This window comes from Nomascus leucogenys, chromosome 3 (genome assembly GCF_006542625.1).
Source record: "Nomascus leucogenys isolate Asia chromosome 3, Asia_NLE_v1, whole genome shotgun sequence".
Taxonomy (NCBI): Eukaryota; Metazoa; Chordata; class Mammalia; order Primates; family Hylobatidae; genus Nomascus; species Nomascus leucogenys.
In genome coordinates, this window is record NC_044383.1 from 76,013,463 (window position 1) to 76,033,777 (window position 20,315).

Below are 20,315 nucleotides of genomic sequence, written 5' to 3' on the forward strand. Positions count from 1 at the left end.
ACATACGAAAAAGTGGACAAATAAGTGTGCAGCTTGTTGAATTTCATTAGCAGAACACACCTGCGTGAGCACCCAGCTCAAGAAGCAGCTCATTGCCAGCACCCAGAAGCCCCATACCCTGTGCCCCCTGCCCCCTGCACCCCCCTTTCCTTTGGCTTCCTCCTTCTGCAGCCAGTCCCACTGCCCGGGCCACACACCGCCAATACAGTTCCCAGCAACCACCCCATCCCCTGGCCTTTGAGACCCTAGACTTCCCCTTGTGGAGGTCAGCTGTGTTAGGCCTTTATCTTTAGCTGTTTCCAGGGGCATGGATGTGGTTGAGTTAAAGCTGAAGCCAGAGCCTGGAGGTAATTGGAGAATGCACCTGCGCCGACCCCTGCTGATTGCCCCGCACCCTTCCTTCTCCAGGCTCCTCCCTCCCTGGAACACCTGCCTTCCCGCCCCCACCCCACTCAATTCATTGCACTTAATGATATTTCTTTGTTTAAAATAGTAAGCTAAGCAAATATGAGCTATGTTCATTAAATGACTTTTATTTAAAAGCAACACATTAGGCCGGGCGCGGTGGCTCACACCTGTAATCCCAGCACTGTGGGAAGCCAAGTGGATCACTTGAGGTCAGGAGTTCAAGACTAGCCTAGCCAACATAGTGAAACCCTGTCTCTACTAAAAATACAAAAATCAGCAAGGCATAGTGGTGCATGCCTGTGATTCCAGCTACTTGGGAGGCTAAGGCAGGAGAATCGCTTGAACTCCGGAGGCAGAGGTGGCAGTGAGCTGAGATCACACCACTGCACTCCACTCTAGGTGACAGAACGAGACTGTCTCAAAAAATAACAGCCACACATTGAGGATACTTGTTTGTTTTATTTCCAAATCACTGTTTCCTCAGTCCCTGTTCATTATTTGTTTGGGGCCCTGAGGCTTTTAAATTAAGGTGGGTGAGATTAAGTTTCAGTGAAAAAAAGTTGGGGAATCTGTCAGGCCCCTGAATCTTATGAAGCTGGCCTCTTCCTTTGCCTGACCTTTGCAGGGTTCTCTCTGATGCCAGGAGCAGAGCAGACTCTAAGGGTGGTGGAGGTGGGAAGAAATAGACGGCATGCTATCTTGATGATGTTTTCTGTTAAGCGAGAGCTGTGGATGGGGCCTGGAGCCTTTCTCAGCTCGGGTTCCTAGAGAGACTTAACCTCTAATGCCTTTTGAACAATCATCCATGGTTCGTCATGGATTCATTTCTCTTCTGTGCATCTAGAATGGTTCTTATTATGTATCATTTCTGGGATAATGGAGAAACTGACCACTCAAATCATCTTCTGTAGTCTGTGGCTCAGATGAGAAAGTCCAATTGAGAAAGGCCCTCCGGTGTTCCGTAAAAATCCACTGTGATGTATTGATCATAACGAGAAGAATTAGGTCTTGGGTAATGTGCCTTTCCCACCTGTGTGTCTTCCTTAGGATGGGAATACAGCCTTGCATGAAGCATCCTGGCATGGTTTCAGCCAGTCAGCCAAGCTGCTCGTTAAAGCAGGAGCCAACGTGCTTGCCAAGAACAAGGTGAGGCCTGGCAGGTGCTAGAATGCCTCATTCACAGGTGAGGATGGCTGTGAGTTTCTCCCCCTGTGGGAGCCTTCTTCCAGTGAGAAGAGTGAGAGCCCAGAGGGGCACGAGGAACCTGAAGGTCCATTCGACCCAGAAGTTTCATTTGCAGAAAAGGCTAGAAGCTGATTGATATTCCAGGTCAGGAGCAAGCCCACCAACAGTGCCAAAACCCTGCTCATGTGAGAGGCCCCTGACTGCTGCTGGGAATCTACATGCGATTACTGTCCCATAGTTTTTTTGTATTCAAAAAATACAGCAATGGAGTTGGCATTAAAAAATATCAGCAAAAGAACTTTAAAATGCTAATACCCAAAATTAGTAAAGTGGGCTCCCTTAGATGCTGCTGGGAAAGTGTGATACGAACAGCCACCTTTGGGAGACTATTTGGCAAAACAAATCAGGAGTCTTAAAAATGGTCCTTTTTTGGCCTGGCATGGTGGCTCACACCTGTAATCACAGCACTTTGGGTGGCCGAGGTAGGTGGATCACCTGAGGTCAAGAGTTTGAGACCAGCCTGGCCAACATGGTGAAACCCCATCTCTAATAAAAATACAAAAATTATCCAGGAATGGTGGCTCATGCCTGTAGTCCCAGTTACTTGGGAGGCTGAGGCAGGAGAATCGCTTGAACCTAGGAAGCAGAGGTTACAGTGAGCCAAGATTGCACCACTGCACTCCAGCCTGGGCACAGAGTGAGAGACTGTCGCAGCGGCAGGTGGCGGCAGGGGGAGGTCCTTTTTTAGCCAGGTGCAGTGGCTTATGCCTGTAATCCCAAACTTTTAGGAGGCTGAGGCAGGCGGATCACTTGAGACCAGGCATTCAAGACCAGCCTGGCCAACATGGTGAAACCCTGTTTCTACTAAAAATACAAAAAAGTAGCTGGTTATGGTGGTGCATGCCTGTCATTCCAGCTACCCGGGAGGCTGAGGCACAAGAATCGCTTGAACCTGGTAGGTGGAGGTTGCAGTGAGCTGAGTTCACGCCGCTGTACTCCAGCTTGGGTGACAGAGTGAGACCCGGTCTCAAAAAAAAAAAGGTCCTTTTTACTTGGTACCTACCTTTCTTGGACTCCATCCTAAAAAGGTAATAAAACCTGCTATTGAAATGAAATATGGAAAAGAAAAAAGAGCAATAAAACCAGTAAAATTTTACTGACAAAGATGTTCATGACAGCAGTAGTTATATTTTTTAAATATGGGGAGGGAGACTTAGAATTATGGTTCATTCATACAGTGGAGTATAATTAATATTAAAATTGTAGTTTTGAAAATAATGCTTTCCATTGTTAAGGAACCTGACAGATATAAGATCGTATATAGTACATGTCCCAGTGCTTAATATAAATTTGTATATTTAAAAATTTAAGCACAGAAGAATATCATCAGAATATTAACAGTGGTTATCTCTAGGAATTGAGGCTAAGATTGATTTTTATTTTTGTGCCTTTCCCAGATTTTCCAAAATGAACCCATTATTTCTTTTACAATTGGGAGAAGAGACTTTTTTTTTTTTTTTTTTGATAGAGAATCTTGCTCTGTCACCCAGGCTGGAGTGCAATGGCACACTCTCGGCTTATTGCAACCTCTGCTTCCTGAGTTCAAGCGATTCTCCTGCCTCAGCCTCCTAAGTAGCTGGGCATGTGCCCCCACACCCGGCTAATTTTTCTATTTTTAGTAGAGATGGGGTTTCACCATGTTGGCCAGGCTGGTCTGGAACTCCTGACTTCGTGATCCGCCCGCCTCGGCCTCCCAAAGTGTTGGGATTACGAGCGTGAGCCACTGTGCCTGTGCCAAGAGATATATTTTATTTCAAAAATAAAAAAGCATGATCAGTACTCTGGAGATATTTGCAGTTGAGGTAAGAAGGGTTATAAAAGGGCTTACCCTCTTTTCTTTCCCTGGATGGCCAGATCGGGTCTGTAGCAGGAGCCTGAGAATTTCCCACAATGCACTGCCACATCACAGGGTGGTAGCTTCAGCTAATAGTGGTAGGATAATGAATCAGGTGGGCTAGAATGGGGTTCTGGGTGGCAGTAGCCTGGGGACCATGGGCAGCAGTAAGTACCCTCCCTGATACACACACACACACACACACACACACACACACACACACACTATATATATATGTACAATTTCATGGCCAAGTCAAATCTGAAACAATAGTATCTCTAGCTTATGACACACACATATCTACATACAAGATCTTCAACAGCAATGCCAGGCAAATCAACCTATAGCAATATATCCCATCAATGAAGTGACTTCTCCAGACCTTTCATGCTGCAGGAAATAGAAATGACAGCCTGAAACTCCTTTGTGAAGGTAATCCTTATGGGAGCAAGAGAACCCACCTCAGTGGCTTTGCTCTCCGGTGAAATCTCCTGGCTCTCACTACCTTTCCATTGGTTTATTAGAGAGCATAGTTAAGCAAGCCATGCCTTCCTCATTTTCATCCGTCTCCCCTCTCCAGTCCCTCATTACATCTTAGGACATCTTCAAGTCTCACACCTGTTCCTTTTTCCATGCTCATTCTTAAGCATGCCCTGGATTATTTCAGAAGCCTCAAGCAGATTGGCGGGCTCAAGTCTAGTCCCTCCTTTCATCCTGCTCTTCCTCTGCTCAGCGACCTTCCCATAAAGCTCCTGCCCGACACTGTCTATAAGCCTCTCTCAGCCCACCTCTGGAGTTCCTCCTGGCTCCTTTCCCTGGAGCGCCTCCTGTGCCCTCAGAGTGGGGCTCACTGGCTTGCTTCTCATTCCTGCCTATAGACCTCCAACCTGGCCCCAGGCCCTCTCCCTCCCCGAAGACCCGCCAGGCTGCTTCTGCAACTCTCCCTCGGCATGCAAAGCATGCAGCTTTGTGCTGTCGTTTCCTAGTTCATGTTTTTCATGGTTCTCTCATGGATCAAAAGCTTGAGGGAGAGCAGCAAGCTACGTACGGTAATATCGCCGGTAGTGCCTGGCTCACTGCTCAGGAGGCGGGTGGCTGCCCATTTCTTCAAAATGCACATAGTCTGGAACAGGAGTTGATGGTGTGTAATCACTTTTTTTTTTTCTTTTTGAGACAGAGTTTCACTCTTGTTGCCCAGGCTGGAGTGCAATGGCTCAATCTCGGCTCACTGCAACCTCCACCTCCCGGGTTCAAGTGATTCTCCTGCCTCACCCTCCTGAGGTAGCTGGGATTACAGGCACCTGCCATCATGCTCAGCTAATTTTTGTATTTTTAGTAGAGACAGAGTTTCACCATGTTGGCCAGACTGGTTTTGAAATCCTGACCTCAGGTGATCCACTCACCTCGGCCTCCCAAAGTGCTGAGATTACAGGAGTGAGCCACCGAACCCGGCCTGTAATCATGTTTTTTTTTTGGTTTGTTTGTTTTGTTTGTTTTGAGACAGAGTCTCACTCTGTTGCCAGGCTGGAGTGTGATCTCGGCTTACTGCAACCTCTGCCTCCCAGGGTCAAGCTATTCCCCTGCCTCAGCCTCCCGAGTAGCTGAGACTACAGGCACGCACCACCATGCCCAGCTAATTTTTGTATTTTTAGTAGAGACGAGGTTTCACCATGTTGGCCGGGGTGGTCTTGATCTCTTGACCTCGTGATCCACCCACCTTGGCCTCCCAAGGTGATGGATTACAGGTGTGAACCACTGCACCCAGCCCACAAATTCTTTCTGTGTAGATAAAATGGCTTCAGAAGGACAGGTCAGGAAACTCATGGGTCCCAGAGGGAGGGACATTTTGTACCAGCCATAGTCCGTAGAAAGATCCTTCTTATTCAGCAAATATAGCAGCTCCTGTCTGGGAAATCAGTACTCACTACTCAGGGTGGGGAAAAACACCTGCTACGTATATATCTACCCTAGGTCACATTTTCTAATGTCAGGTTTTGAGATATAGGTATGAAGTCACGCTGTTCTATGAGTTTTGACAAATGTATACGGTTGTGTCACAACCACCATAAGATATAGAATGCTTCCATTGCCCCTTAAAGTTCCTTTGCACCCTCTGGTGGCAGGCCCCCAGTTACCCTCTCCCAGCCCCGGGCAACCATGGATCTGTTTTGCTTGTTCACAAAGGTCATATAAATGGAATCATACAGTATGCGGCCTTCTGTGTGTGGCTTCTTAAACTCAGCGTAATGTTTTTGAGATTCCTCCTTGTCGTTACATGGAGGAATGGTTCATGCCTCTTTATTGCTGAGGAGTATTCCATTGTGTGGATCTACCACAATTTGTTTATCCAAACCTCTGGTTTTTAATTTTCTTGATGCAAATGCTTTTCCACATCATTGATATTTCCTTATTGGCACTATAAGCTTTGGTATCATCTATTTCTAGAGGCATCAGATTTCTTTCATTTCACTCATTTATTCAACACGTATTTAGTGGTTGCCATGAAGCCCATAACTTGCAGACAACTTGAGAGTAGAGTTTTTAAAACCTGGGCAGACCCCTTGTTGCTGAGAACTAAACTAGCAGTGGTTCTCCACCTGGCTGCATGTTAGACCCTCCTGGGGAACTGTAAACAAACGAAAAAGGAAAAAACAAAACTTAAAAAAAACAAAACCCTGAAGACCAGGCCTGGGGTGACGGACTGTCCCAGTTTGCCCTGGGCTAAAGGGTTTCCCGGAATGTGGGACTTTCAGTACTAAAATGGGGATGCTGGATACCCACCCCCAAGGCCACGTAAATCAGAGTCCCTAGAACGGTTGTGGCTGTGCACAGGGCTGGTTTGAAAGCTTCCCCAGGTGATTCTAGTGTGCACCCAAGGGTTGAGAACCAGCCAGCCTGCTAGAACCTCAGGCCCGTAATCCTCCCTGTGCCTGGAGGTAAAAGTGAGATAAAAGGTCCACCAGGGCTGGTTGGAACTAAGGTGAAGAGAAGGGGGATAAGTAAACTGGCCGCATCCAGTATTCCTCTATTTTCTTTTTTAACTCATTTCTCTTTTTAAAAGATCAGGAATCTGATATCCTGGAGTATTGGCAGCTAGTACTGTGAGATCCAGAGGGGTGTGAACTAGGTGAGGGAGAAGCAATGAGCAGGCAGTGTAATGCTCTGAGCCCACGCACCTGCAAGCCTGACCCAGCATTTAAGCTCAGCAGAACCAACGCGGAGCGTCTGTGTTTAACCTCCTGAGTGCTTGCAGGCTCTTGGATGACACAGTGTCACCTATCACATGGCCTTGTTTTCTTGTTACTTTTCTAGGGGTTATCAGCGGCCTCACATGCCCTACTCCCATAGACTCAAAAGTTCTGTTCATGTCCTGCAATTTTTTCCTGCAGTATTGCTGTGGACCTTATTCTGACCCTTAGTTGTCATTGTGATGTGGTGTGTTGAGGTTCTCAAAAACAAGAAGGACCCAAAAAGCAAGAGGGTCTCAATCCGTGTCCTAAGTGATAGATGCAACTGTACTGCCTGAAAGGCGGGGCCAGGTGTCCATAGTTAAAATTTTGGTGTTTCAAGAAAAATACAAGAATGGGTGACTTGAAAAAGGCTTACAAGTTAAATCTCAGTTGCATTAGCCTGCCCTTCCAGGAAGTGGCTAGTTTTACCTTTTTTAGCCCACCGTTGGCAGGGATTGTAACCACAGCTATTGCCCATGTGGGGCAGGAAGTCATCTGACAGGAATTGAGTGCTGTGCATGTGTCCAGCATTATGTGTTAAGAAAACGCCTTCTTAGACACTCTGAATCAATCCCCATAGTTTTAGGATGTGGGGGTCATGCTCCATTTCCCAGGTAAGGAATTTGAGCATTTGAAGAGGCTGGCTTTTAATTAGTAAGTTGCAGAGCCAGGACTTGGAACCAAGGTTTTATGACAAATAGGACTCTTCTGCCTGTTCAGACTCCAAATTAAATGTTCTTACCTCTGAAGCATCCCCACCAAAACCATCGGGCAAGAGGCAGAGAATGTGAGCGTTGCCTTTTCCCCTGAGTAAGTACTGCCCCTCTGCAAGGCATGCAAGTCTGTGCGGAAGCATGTTGCTAATGTATCCTCCTTCTCTCTGCCTCTCTCCAAGGCGGGGAACACAGCTCTGCACCTGGCCTGCCAGAACAGCCACTCCCAGAGCACGCGTGTCCTCCTGCTGGCCGGGTCCCGCGCTGACCTCAAAAATAATGTGGGTGAACAAAACCAGATTCTCATGCTCTTTCTTGTGTCACTTCAGAAAATAACTTCATGAGCATACTTGAACCTTAACATCTAGAAATTAAAATGTAAAAAGTATTTGGGGACTATCTCTAAAGTGTTCTTTTTTTGGCAATTTTCTAAGGGATCATTCAGGCACGTGAGAAGAGGAATCAAAAGACTTGGAAATACTACTTTTCTCCCATCCTTTTCCCTTCATGCGTCATCTTTGGTTTATTATTTCGTACAGCACGTGTCTGGCCAGTTACAGACTAGGAAACCAGTTAATGTTTTAAGAAAGTCTACCCACATAGAGTGTTGAGTGTTGTACTATTATCAGCAAATATGAACTGGTGCCATTTACAGGGGAGGTCCTCTGATGCCCCATGCCCAGCATCTACAGTGAGCAGGTCCTACTGATGACTGAGGCGTCCTTGGGATGAGCTGACCGGAAAGGTCACATGGGTATCGCTTCTTCACAAAGAAGCTGTATTTCCTTTATAAATCCCTTGCCTTAGCCACGTTGGCTAAATAAATAAATAAATAAATAAATCTGAGGCTTCTTTCTACAGTGTCCTCAGGTGAGGGTCTCCCTGTTTGGGGTAGACTCATCTAATGCTCTGAACCTCAGCTTTGAGCTTGGTTCCGTCTTAATGCAGGGGAGAAAAGTATGCCGAGTGGCCAGCGTTCTCCAGACAGAGCTAGAATGGAAATGGCAAGAAAACACTGCAGGCAGCTTTTTGTCTCCAGTTCTTTATTGTCTTTCTGGGAACAGGGTTCTGCCTGTTGCGCTTACTGAGCATCCTGCCCCTGAGTTTTTCTTCATACCCTTTTATTGCTCCCAGTGATTGCTTCCTTATCAGCTCCCCTACTACATAGCTCCATATAGGATATGGGGTCTAACTGAAGTGGGATGCTCCTTGAACTTCAGGGGGTACGTGTAATCTTAAGATTTGACAACCGACCTGCTTCCCTGTCCTTTCATCCATGAGGGATCTATGCTGGGAAGGGCTCATTTCCAAAGCAATGCTGTTGGTCTTAAGTCAGTGTACTACTGACCTTTTGGGTTGTAGGGAGGCTAGGGTCCCTGGATCCTCCTCAAGCACAGGTAAGCAGAGCCTGCCTTAGCTCTTGCAAAGGTCTCATGGGGAGCAGACGTCTAGTTTCATAAACGTGAAAGCAGTGATTCTGTGACCACGTGGTTGTTCTGCACAGGCAGAAAGGGAGCAGGGCTGCCCACAGCAGCAAAGAATGGCAAGCCTTTGGGTGGAGCATCTATGTTAAAAGAGCTGCTTATGATTCCCTAAAGAGTATATGATAGTCTGCTAGCTTTTAAGTAACATTTTCTTTCTACTTTTCTCTATTTGTTTTGTAACTGCTCAGATTGTGCTTAGAGTTTGATTTTTGTCCGCAGGCAGGAGACACCTGTTTGCACGTTGCTGCGCGCTATAATCACTTGTCCATCATTAGACTCCTCCTCAGTGCTTTCTGTTCTGTCCATGAAAAGAACCAGGTCAGTGCATGTATCCTCTTCATGGCTGCCAGCACCCTTCCCACAAGGCTACTGGACAGGTGTGTTAGTGCAAACGGGAGCAGAGACATGCTGCCATGTCACCTATCTGGGACTCAGCCAGCAGTGGGCTTTGCATGGGTGTCACACTGAGTTCTAGTGGCCCTGGCTTATCTGGCCTTCTAGAGAAAGTGTGCCCTTATAATTCCCATGCATATCACCACATTTGCATATTGAACATTTTCTGGAGATCCTGGGGCAGGCTTTGTTTTTTAAATGTGATTTTAAAAAGAAAACCCACAAGGAAGAACGTGATTTAGTAAAGAAGCAAGGGAGGCCGGGTGCAGCGGCTCACATCCCAGTACTTTGGGAAGCCAAGGCAGAAAGATCACTTGAGGCTAGGAGTTCAAGACCAGCCTGGGCAACATAGCAAGACCCTGTCTCTACAAAAAATTTTTTTAAAAATTTGGCCGGCCGTGGTGGCTCATGCCTGTAATCCCAGCACTTTGGGAGGCTAAGGTGGGCGGATCACTTTGAGCTCAGGAGTTCAAGACTGGCCTGGCCAACATGGTGAAACCCTGTCTTTACCAAAAATACAAAAATTAACCGGGCGTGGTGGCATGCACCTGTAATCTCAGCTACTCAGGAAGCTGAGGCAGGAGAATTGCCTGAACCCAGGAGGCAGAGGTTGCAGTGAGCTGAGATCATGCCACTATACTACAACCTGGGCAACAGAGGAAGACTACATCTCAAAATAAATAAATAATAATTAAATTAAAAAATAAAAATTAGGCAGAGTGGCATGTGCCTGTAGTTGCAGCTACTCAGGAGGCTGAGGCAGGAGGACTGTTTGAGCCTAGGAGTTTGAAGCTATGGTGAGCCATGATCTTGCACTGCACACCAGTCTGGGCAACAGAATGAGACCCCATCTCTTTAAAGGAAAAAAAAAAAAAAAACCACCAAGCAAGCATGGGAATAAGTCTTATAACTCTCTAAGTTCTGTTCCTTGCACTGCCACTTACTTACACTTGAGCTGATAGTCGTTCATTTCCATAAAATTGGGCACATGATGTAGAGAGTGCCATGCAATGGGGTTTTGAAATAAAGCTGTGAATATTATCGTCTTCCTTAGAAATGTGCACGATTTCCAGCAGTCATTGGATTTGAAAATTAGATTGTCTTAGTATTTATTGATACCTGTGTGGTACATTGTTTGGCTTTTCTTTGTTGGAGTGCATAAATCTTAACTAAAAAAAAAAAATTAGATTGTGGTGTAGATGAAAAATACCATGGAACGGTGGTTTCTGACCCTGGCTGCATATGAGGATCAACAGGGAAATTAAAAATACTGTTCCTGGATCCCACCCCAGTTGAAAGAGTCAGAACCTCTGGGGGTGAGGTCCAGGCAATGGTGTTTTAAAAAGCTCTCTGAGTATACAGCCACTGACCTAATCAAGTAGCTAAGTCTGTCATTCCACGGCCTCCCCAGTGGGGTGCTAGGTCATCAGGTGACCTCTGCATAGCCCCCACCAACCAGTGCCTTTCAACCTTGGCAGCGTGTCATGGCACTTGAGAGCTTTAAAAAGTCCCCCTGCCCAGCCCACATGGCAGACCAATGAATTCAGAATCTCTGGGAGTGGGACCCAGGCATCATCATTTTTTAAAGCTCTGAAGCTTATTCCAATATTCAGCCATGGGAAAAGCACTGTGCAGAGCTTCCCTTCAGTACACATAGCTAAGTGACTGAGAAACGAAATAAAAATTTTCCCACCCCTCACAAAGATGGCTGTATTTTCATGCTACCCAGGAAAAAAGTATCAGGCGCTTTGCCTGATCACCTGACAGGAGAAAGAATGAATTGTTTCACTTCTCCTATATTTGTCTGGTTTATTTATATCATTGTGTTTGGAAAATGACAGCATTTGCATTTGGAATTGGCCCACTAAGCTGCAGTTGTCCTTATCCTCCTTTCATAGTTGATTTTGTGAAAGCATATTTCTTGTATAAAGATAATATGAACATTTATTTATAGGCTATCTGTAAGATGTAGAAAACAGTTGGTCTTGAGTGAACACTGGTTCTTGGTGTTTCCACCCGCACAAAGCATATCCTGAGCCTGCAGATGGATTGAGTCCCAGTGGCCCCTTCAGATCTACCCGCTGTAGCTGCAGGCTGGCCTGTCACCTCTCCAGTGCTTGCAGAAGTAGCCCTCTTCACAGCTTCTCCTGCTCAATCCAGCACTCAGACACCAAGCAGTTTTCTGACCTCTGACCTCCCTGGGTAAAAGAACAGGCCAAAAGTGGAATGACTAGCCTGCCTGCCCCAGGCCTCCTGCCTGTCCTCCTGTCTTCGTGAGGCTTCAGGTCCCACCATTCTCAACAACCCCAGGCCAGCATTACTTTGCCCCTGCGTTTAATCCTGCTGCATGATTTCAGGTATCCCCACTCAGAAAGAAAGGTGATATGGTGCCGAGGTCACTTAGTTCCAAGGTCTCTTTAAGTAGAGCCTCATAACACTTTAACAAAGGGCCCCATTTCAGTCTCAGGCAAATCTCAGTTTGACTTTGAAGAGCCACACCTAGGCCAGGTAATGAAAAGCTGGGGGTTGTAGGCCATGAGCAGATGAGGTTTAGCAGGCCTTCTAATCACTTCCAGGCTGGAGACACAGCACTTCACGTTGCTGCTGCCCTAAATCACAAGAAGGTGGCCAAAATCTTACTGGAAGCCGGAGCAGATACAACCATTGTTAACAATGTAAGTTGAGTTGCAACATTGCTTTCTAAAGTGGTTCCCACCCCTTTCCAGAATGGGATGTGTACTAAACTCCTGCAGACCCCCAGGCCCAGCACACTCTGGAAGAGGGGAGATCTCTGCCGGAACCACAGCCCCCGGGGCCATTGGGGTGGACTTGAAGGGGACCCCTGCTGTGAGCAGCTCCAGGAGTTGACAAGCCTTGGGGCCTGCTTTTAGCTGCCTAACTGCAGTGAACACACCCTGGCATGAAAAAGAACTCAGGGATGTCCAGTTAAACTGACAAGTGGATGTTACCCAAAGTGAGTTCCAAGCTGTAAATGCATGTGGTGCTCAGAAAAATGGCCACATGGCCCTCAGATTAGTCAGCTTCAAAATTCTAAAGCAACTCCTTTCTCTTCCACTTCGCCTGACCTCACTGTTTCCCTTTCCCCCTCCCCCTCTCACTGTGTGTCCTGCAGATCCTAGAGCAGGCACCAGCTCAGGTGCGCTTTCTTCTTTGAGGCTGTCCTGCGGTCTCTGCCCCTCTAAATGGTTCAGCAGGGGCCTGGAGGGTGCAACAGCTGCTGTGTGGAGGTTTTTTTGAGGGGTGTGGTCTGGGACTGCTGAAGCTGGCACAAGGCTCTTCAGCTTCCTTGGCTCCTGTATCTAGCTCCCCTCTTCCTCCTCCTGCCTTCTGTTAGTTCTACAACCAGTACTGGGGGCGCAGTTACCTCTTCCATGATGCCTTGAATATCTTCCTTTTGCTATCAACTCCTGGGTTTTGGCTTCATCTCCTGAGAACCTACATTATGGCCATAACTCGTAATTGCTTTTCATATTCAGCTTCCTGAATCTCTCTGGCCAGCCCTGATCTGCCCCTCTGGCGTCTTCCCACTGTTTTCCAGTGAAGATTAATCACTGGGCTGGGCCTCAGGTCCTCTGTGGTGTTTCCCCAGCTGAAACATTCCCCCTGGATGCTCTCTGACTGCTACCTTCCCTCCCCTCTTTGCAGGGAAGCACTCCTTGGTGGGTGGTGCCCAGGCCTTGGCCTCCTAAAGCACTTCTTGCCCCCTTGGTCTGCCCTTGCCCTCTGGTGTCATATATTTTACTCAGCGTGTCCTCCAGTGTGACCCACCTCCCTCACTGGAGGGTCTGAGGCTGATGACCAGGGCCACATCACATAGGTGGCCATGTTTTGCCACGTAGGTGCTGGGTGTGACGGGGCGTGGAACTGCCTGTTCCTGGCCAGAGCTGTGCCAGCTGGGCTATGTGCATGTGGGATCAGTGGCCCTTTCTCACCTGTCCTACTCTGCCTCTCCTCAGGCAGGCCAGACTCCGCTGGAGACTGCCCGCTACCACAATAACCCGGAAGTTGCTCTTCTCCTTACTAAAGCTCCCCAGGTAGGATTTACTGCCCTTTCCATGGTACTGATTATGCGGGGCTACAAAGTTGTTGGGACTCCTGGTTGCAATCTACTGAAGCCACTTCAAACTAACTTAAATATGGAATGTAAGCAGGCAGTGGAGGTATAGGCATGCATGGGGGCCCAGGATGACGGGAGTCAAAGGCTTCAAGTCCAGCTCTTCATGTTCATACCTGGGCCGCCTCATCTTCCCCCTGTGGCTGGCTGTTGGTCACGGCCAGCTGCCTGGGTCATAATTTCCCAGCTACTAAGCCAAGGAAGAAGTTCCAGTTTAAGACATTGCAGGAGAAGGGCCATGATTGCAGAGTTTAAGCCAATGCCCATCCCTGAAGAAGTGGGACAGGGACTTTAAGAAGAGAAGGGGCATTCCCCAGAGAAAGGCAGGAGGGAGGGGACCATTCTGGGCAGATAGTCGCCTGCCAGAGATAGTTAAGTACAGTCTAGTTTTCTTTCCTCGTTTACTGACTAATGGTATTTTGACCATCATTTAATTTTTTTTTTAAAATGGTGGCTGATACTTTAGTTGAGGTTGACATTATCTAAGTAACAATAAAGAAATGTAATAATAATTTATAAGCTGTTCGTAATTCTAGCCCCCTGAAACAACTGTTTTTGTTTCATCCACAAAATAGATGAAACAGACACATAATTTTTACATAATTGTGCTTACGATGTATATACCCTTTTGTATTTCTTCCTTTTATCCTATTATAAAACAATGTTCTGCAGTCTTCATAATTATTCATTATAATGGAGGCATAATATTATTTTTGTTGCTATTAATAGTTTATTAAGCGATTTCCTTAATGTTGGACATTTAGGTTATTTCCAGATTGGCACTATTGTGTATTACATTATAGCAAACACTGATTGGCTGTCCATCTTATTCTGCAAGAAGAAGATAAAGTCTCAGGGAGTCAAAGGAAGATTTTGAACACAACCCTGCTATAAAATAACCCGACACCAGCCCAGGGTTTGGGATGGCCTTTATTTCATTTAAGTTTTTAAAACATGCCTAATATGACTAGTAGTTTCTGGAAATGGTTAAGATTTGTGTCTTTTGCAAAATTGATCACCCTCTTGTGCATGGAGCTGGTCCTTCTCAGTGGTCTCTGGAAGGCCACAGCTCCCGACAAAAGGAAGTCAGTAGGAAAAGCTGCGGGGTTTCCACCGCTAGCAGCTTTTATCGTAAGTGGAATCACATCCATGAATCCTGATAGAAAAATGCTAGAATCTCATAGATCTAAAAGTGTGAAGTGCTGTATAAACGTCAGAGTCCATCACATTTTTCTGGCAATTTCAGTATGTAGTAATTTAATGGACAGCCAGCCCCACCCTCAGCCATACAAAGATCATCAAGTCTTACAGGGTTGGAGGGTTCCCCAGGCATAGAAAGATTGACGGATCTTTTGTCATTTGTCTTCCAGAGCCCAAGGATCTTCACTTACAGGGAAAAGAGCCTTACCGTGGACCATTTCCCTGTGCAGTTCTTTTTTGTTTCCACTTAAAACAAAAAAAGACTTAAGTTTCTCCATGCTTACATCGAATAACAAGTTGGATGGCATGCTGTGAAAGTTTATTTTATGCATAATTGTATATGCTGAGGCTTTTTCTCAACACAAGCAAGGAACTTTAGGCATAAGATGTTATGCATACTGTTCTCTTGATCTGTGGTTACAGAAATATCATTAGTGTTTGCTTTGCCTGAAAAGAGAAATCCCCTTGCCTTAGGCCCATAGTTGGACATGGATTTTAAATGGGCCACAGCAGTACTAAGAGGATACTATTATTTATTTATTTATTTAAGACAGAGTCTCGCTATGTCACTCAGGCTAAAGTACAGTAGCGCAGTCTCAGCTCACTGCAACCTCCATCTCTGGGGTTCAAGCGATTCTCCTGCCTCAGCCTCCTGAGTAGCTGGGATTATAGGTGCCTGCCACCACACCCAGCTGATTTTTGTATTTTTAGTAGAGACGGGATTTCACCGTGTTGGCCAGGCTGGTCTCGAACTCCTGACCTCAGGTGATCCACCCACCTTGGCCTCCCAAAGTGCTGGGATTACAGACGTGAGCTACCATGCCCAGCCATAGGATACTACTTTTGGAGGCCTCAAGGTCAATATTCCCTCACTTCTGTGGACTGGAAAAGATTAATGACATCCTATTTGGTAGATGGTCTGGTTTGCTGAGAAAGGCTGGAAGCCATGCAAAGTTATTTTCACTGACTAATGATATGGTGAATGGAGGGAATTTTGCTGATTATTATTTTGGGTTTGGGCAACCTCTGAGTGTCACTTGTCATTTTGATTGGTGTGGTTCGCAGATGCTCTGAAAGTAAATTTTAGGCTGATTCGGGTGCTGTATTAAGAGTCCATACATCAGGTGAGCGATGGGTATAGTCACTTTCTTTCACCATACTTGATTTCCTGGTGAATCTGAATTTAGCTTTAGAAATGACTTGGGGAAGTTGTTCTCAGACTTCTTGGTCTAAGGACTCTTTTACATTTTTAACTATTATGGACCAGAGATTGAAGGCTTCCATCAACTCAAAGATCTGTATTCTGTTAAACACCCTCTGCCAATTAAGCCTCCTGAAGACAGGTAGGGAAGCACCTGACAGTGACTGACAGTCCACTGCATGCCAGCCACCTATTTTTTCTTGGTGAATCCCAACGACTCCCCGTTTTTCTTTCTTTTTCTTTTATAAAAATAAAGACGAAGCCAGGTGCGGTGGCTCATGCCTGTAATCCCAGCACTTTGGGAGCCCAAATGGGCAGATCATGAAGTCAGGAGATCAAAACCATCCTAGCTAGCACGGTGAAACCCTGTCTCTACTAAAAATACAAAAACAAATTTAGCCAGGCATGGTGGCGGACGCTTGTAGTCCCAGTTACTTGGGAGTCTTAGGCAGGAGAATGGCGTGAACCTAGGAGGTGGAGCTTGCAGTGAGCCGAGATCATGCCACTGCACTCCAGCCTGGGCCACAGAGTGAGACTCTGTCTCAAAAAAATAATAATAAAATAAAGACAAGGCCTTGCTTTGTCTGCCAGGCTGCTCGTAAACTCCTGACCTCAAGCAGTCCTCCCACTTTGGCCTCCCAAAGTGTTGGGATTATAGGCATGAGCCACTGCGCCTGACCCGTTTTTACATTTGAGAAGACAGAGCACAGAGAGGTCAAATCACTTGCCCAAAGACCCTATAGCCAGCAGCTACTGGGTTCAAACTGAGATCTGTTCTGACCCACATATGTTTTTCTGTGTCCATTCTGTCACTCTGCACTGTAAGAGGCAGAGTAAAAGCTTCCTTTTGGGGAAGAGATAACTGTCCCGTGGTTGGTACTATGGCTCATAGATACACCTTAATAATATTTTGAATCAAATTGATGTGACTTGGACACAGTTTGGCCAAGGGAACATCTGCTGGGCTAGCTCAGGTCCAGTGTACCAAGATGGAGAGTGAGACTGTGCCTCACACGGGGCTGCTGCGTTGCACAACTCCAGGAGACGCCATTCATATCCTAGTTTATGTGAATGGCACTTCCTGGAGCACAGTCTCTGTGCTTGTAGTTGGCAGTCCCGGCCCAGCATCAGTGTCTGTAGTTATTATCATCATAGACTTTAAGCTTCTTGAGGTCAGGGATAATATCCTACCTGTCTCCGAGTCCCTGTGGTGCCCAGGACAAGACCTAGGAGGATGGTGGGTGGTCCAGAGGTGCTTGCTTGATGTGAACACCTGCTCTCACCCTCTAGGCTGTAAATTCCATTAGGTCAGAGCCCCAGGTCCACGGAGAATTCTCTCACGCAGATGCTGCGCACACCAGTGGTTTTAACAGTGCCGTTTGCCTCCTTCAGGTCTTGCGCTTCAGTCGTGGGCGAAGCCTGAGGAAAAAGAGAGAGAGGCTCAAGGAAGAGAGGAGAGCCCAGTCTGTGCCAAGAGATGAGGTGGCCCAAAGCAAGGTGGGGGGCAGTCCTCCCGCCATCCCCACATCCGCCCGTGCTCAGAGGGTGGGAAACTATCTCCCTGCCTCGGCCAGGTTCACCTGGTGGCTGCCCGGCCCTCTCTGCCTCTCCTCCTTGCTGTAGCTCTTCAAACTGTTGCCAGTCTTTTTCTCTTTGGTTTCACATCCTCCATTCCCCAGGGTTTCAGGCCATGTGCCTCTGTCTGTGCTGCCCATTACCCATCCAGTACACATCGGGGGCACACTTACCAGCCCAGGTATCTGCAGCCTTTGCCCATGCCCTGCAGGTAGCACTGCCTCTCTGACACCATGCCCAGATTGTGTAGGGCAGTGGCTCTCAAAATGTGATGTCCAGTGTGTCACCTGGGACCTTATCAGAAATGATAATTCTTGGGCCTCACCTCAAACCCACAGGATTAGAAACTCTGGTGGGGCCCAGCAATCTGTTGGAACAAGCCCTCCAGGGGATTCTCATGTGGACTAAAATTTGAGAGCCACTGGCATAGGTCACTTCCATTTAGGGAGGGGAGCAAGGCTATGCTAGCCTGTATGGCTCCCTTATATGAATTAGAAAAAGATGCCCCCTGGTGGGCAGACCCACTGTGCACAGGGCACGCATGGTGAGCAGAGCCCAAGCTGATTTCAGCTCCTCTTGCCCCACACCTCTGCCTCAGCTAGGTGCCCTTGTGCTGTGTAGCCCTGGAATAAATCATGCCTTTGAGTTCACTCAGGAGGGAGAAGTCTGGGATATAGAGACAGCTTTTGGCACAGAAAGTGTTATCACCAAGTACTTGCTCTTCTATCTGCTATTTCAGAATCCTCTCATCAATTTCCAGGGTTAAGGCATTGCAACTCTGATTAACTTCCTAGGTGTGAATTGTACATATTCAGTTGTGAACGTTCTCACAAGGACCAGAAATATGATATTTTTTCATTTCAAAGGATTCTTACTCTTTGCCATGAATTTTGTGGGTTGGGGTAGTACAGTGGGGGGATGAGGGGGGCAGGAGGGGGGCTGCATCCAAGGTCAAAGAATGAGTGAGTTACGTTTTGTTGAAATGTAAACAACCAAAAATCTCTAATGCTGAGGTGTTTTGTGTCAGGTAGGTTCCTGGTGTTCTACAACATCGAATTGAACCCAGGAATATATTTAGTTTAGGACCTAATAAATACAATAAAAGCCAAATGTTCAACCAACCAGGAAAACATTCTATGTTAGTTAAGACCACCAAGCAGTGCTTCCTATGTCTGAAATTTATGTCATTTGCAAAGGTTCCCCTGGGTCCCTTACTATATGGAATCTTGCAAAGAAAAGTTGACCCTATTAGTGGAAAAGGCCAAGGAAGCAAACGCAATGGGTCTCTGGGCTTGTTCCTTCTGTAGGGCAGTGTCTCAGCAGGAGATACCCCCAGCAGTGAACAGGCTGTGGCCAGAAAAGAAGAAGCCAGAGAAGAGTTCCTGTCAGCCTCCCCAGAACCCAGAGCAAAGGATGACAGGAGGAGAAAGTCAAGGCCCAAGGTCAGGAGACACAGAAAGCAGCCCAGAGGGTGGCTGGGAGGCAAGGTGGTGAGGGTCCTGGCAGAGCGTCATGCCCATCAGCTAAAAAGCCACCTCACTTGGCTGGCTGGTTTGGAGCCAGAGCACAGAAATTAAATCTGGCTAACATCAGATATAAGGTGAATGTGCTGATATATTTCTTTTGACATGTGTGGCTTGGAGTAGAACACCATGCGGTGAAACAAAGTGGGGCTCTTTGCCCAAACGGGGTGACATGGGCGCCCCTGACTGGTGTCAGTCTTGCAGAGGTCAAAGCATTCAGGGGTGTTGTCTCTTCCTCTCCCACAGGTGTCAGCATTTTCTGACCCCACCCCACCAGCTGACCAACAGCCTGGACACCAGAAGAACCTGCATGCTCATAATCACCCTAAAAAGAGGAACAGGCATCGGTGTTCATCCCCACCCCCACCCCATGAGTTCAGGGCATATCAGCTCTACACATTGTACCGGGGCAAGGATGGGAAAGTGATGCAGGTACCTGCTAAGCAAGGTCAGGAGAAGGGAACATAGGCCTTCAGCAAGGGTTTTTGTTTAACGGCATTCCTGGGGGCTGATAGCCACTTTAGGCATTGACTTAGTTAAGCACAAGCTTTGAAGGTAAGCCAGATGGCCTCCCGACCTGCATGGTGCAGACCCACTCCTGCTGCTAAGGCCAAGGCAGACAGAGGTGTGTAGCTGCAGCGCTTGCTGCACCATCCTCAGGTGACTAGGTATCTTGAGGCCCCAGGGTATACAAAAGCACCTTGAGGAGAGGGACCATATCTTACCCTCTGAATCTTAGTGTCTACTACACCCAAAGCTTGGCCTTTAAGATGTTCCAAAGTTATGACAAGATGAGCCTATCTCTTCCATCATCTCTATCCCCTGGTATATTGCCTGGCACGTGGTGGGTGCTCAAAACATACCTGATGAAGGAACGAACAAGGGATTGATTCCTTTTTTGTTTCTTTCTTAGGCACCAATAAATGGTTGTCGATGTGAACCTCTAATCAACAAGCTGGAGAATCAGTTAGAGGCTACTGTGGAGGAGATAAAAGCAGAGCTGGGATCGGTTCGGGACAAAATGAATACAAAGCTGGGGCAGATGGAGAATAAGACCCAGCACCAAGTATGTCGTAAGGCCCAGCTTCCTAATTGCAAGGTGTTCTGGTGGAACATGAACTCAGGGACTAACTTCGACTTTAGCATACCCTTCCACCCTGGGAGTGTCCAGTGGGCTGTCAGGGAAGAGGCCTACTTCTGCTTATGTGATTTTGTTAAAGTACATTTATTTCAGCTTTTTAAAGAACATGTTTAAATTGCTTCTTATAAAAATAAGATATCCCCATTATAGAGCATTTTTAGAAATATGAAAATTAGGAAAATAAATCACCTACAGGCCCACTGTGCTGAAAAGCACTATTAATATTTGGGTTT

The 20,315-nt window shown here is 46.8% G+C and overlaps 2 protein-coding genes across 4 annotated transcripts in view; one reads left to right on the forward strand and one right to left on the reverse strand.

The window, feature by feature from the left end:
• Positions 1-20,315, forward strand: part of ANKRD6 (ankyrin repeat domain 6) — a 207,202-nt gene that overhangs the window by 177,879 nt on the left and 9,008 nt on the right. Inside the window, exons 5-13 of one of the 3 annotated variants that reach the window (XM_003258333.4) lie at positions 1,456-1,554; positions 7,613-7,711; positions 9,134-9,232; positions 11,884-11,982; positions 13,285-13,362; positions 17,236-17,340; positions 18,726-18,860; positions 19,188-19,373; positions 19,855-20,007. In XM_003258333.4, the coding sequence (XP_003258381.2) occupies positions 1,456-1,554; positions 7,613-7,711; positions 9,134-9,232; positions 11,884-11,982; positions 13,285-13,362; positions 17,236-17,340; positions 18,726-18,860; positions 19,188-19,373; positions 19,855-20,007 (1,053 nt within the window). The remainder of the gene's footprint in view (positions 1-1,455; positions 1,555-7,612; positions 7,712-9,133; positions 9,233-11,883; positions 11,983-13,284; positions 13,363-17,235; positions 17,341-18,725; positions 18,861-19,187; positions 19,374-19,854; positions 20,008-20,315) is intronic. The other 2 variants (XM_004087621.3, XM_030809470.1) reach the window with 2 other exon arrangements.
• Positions 1-20,315, reverse strand: part of LYRM2 (LYR motif containing 2) — a 38,184-nt gene that overhangs the window by 2,925 nt on the left and 14,944 nt on the right. Inside the window, exon 3 of the transcript XR_004029324.1 lies at positions 17,035-17,262. The gene's annotated coding sequence lies outside the window, so the exon portion shown is untranslated. The remainder of the gene's footprint in view (positions 1-17,034; positions 17,263-20,315) is intronic.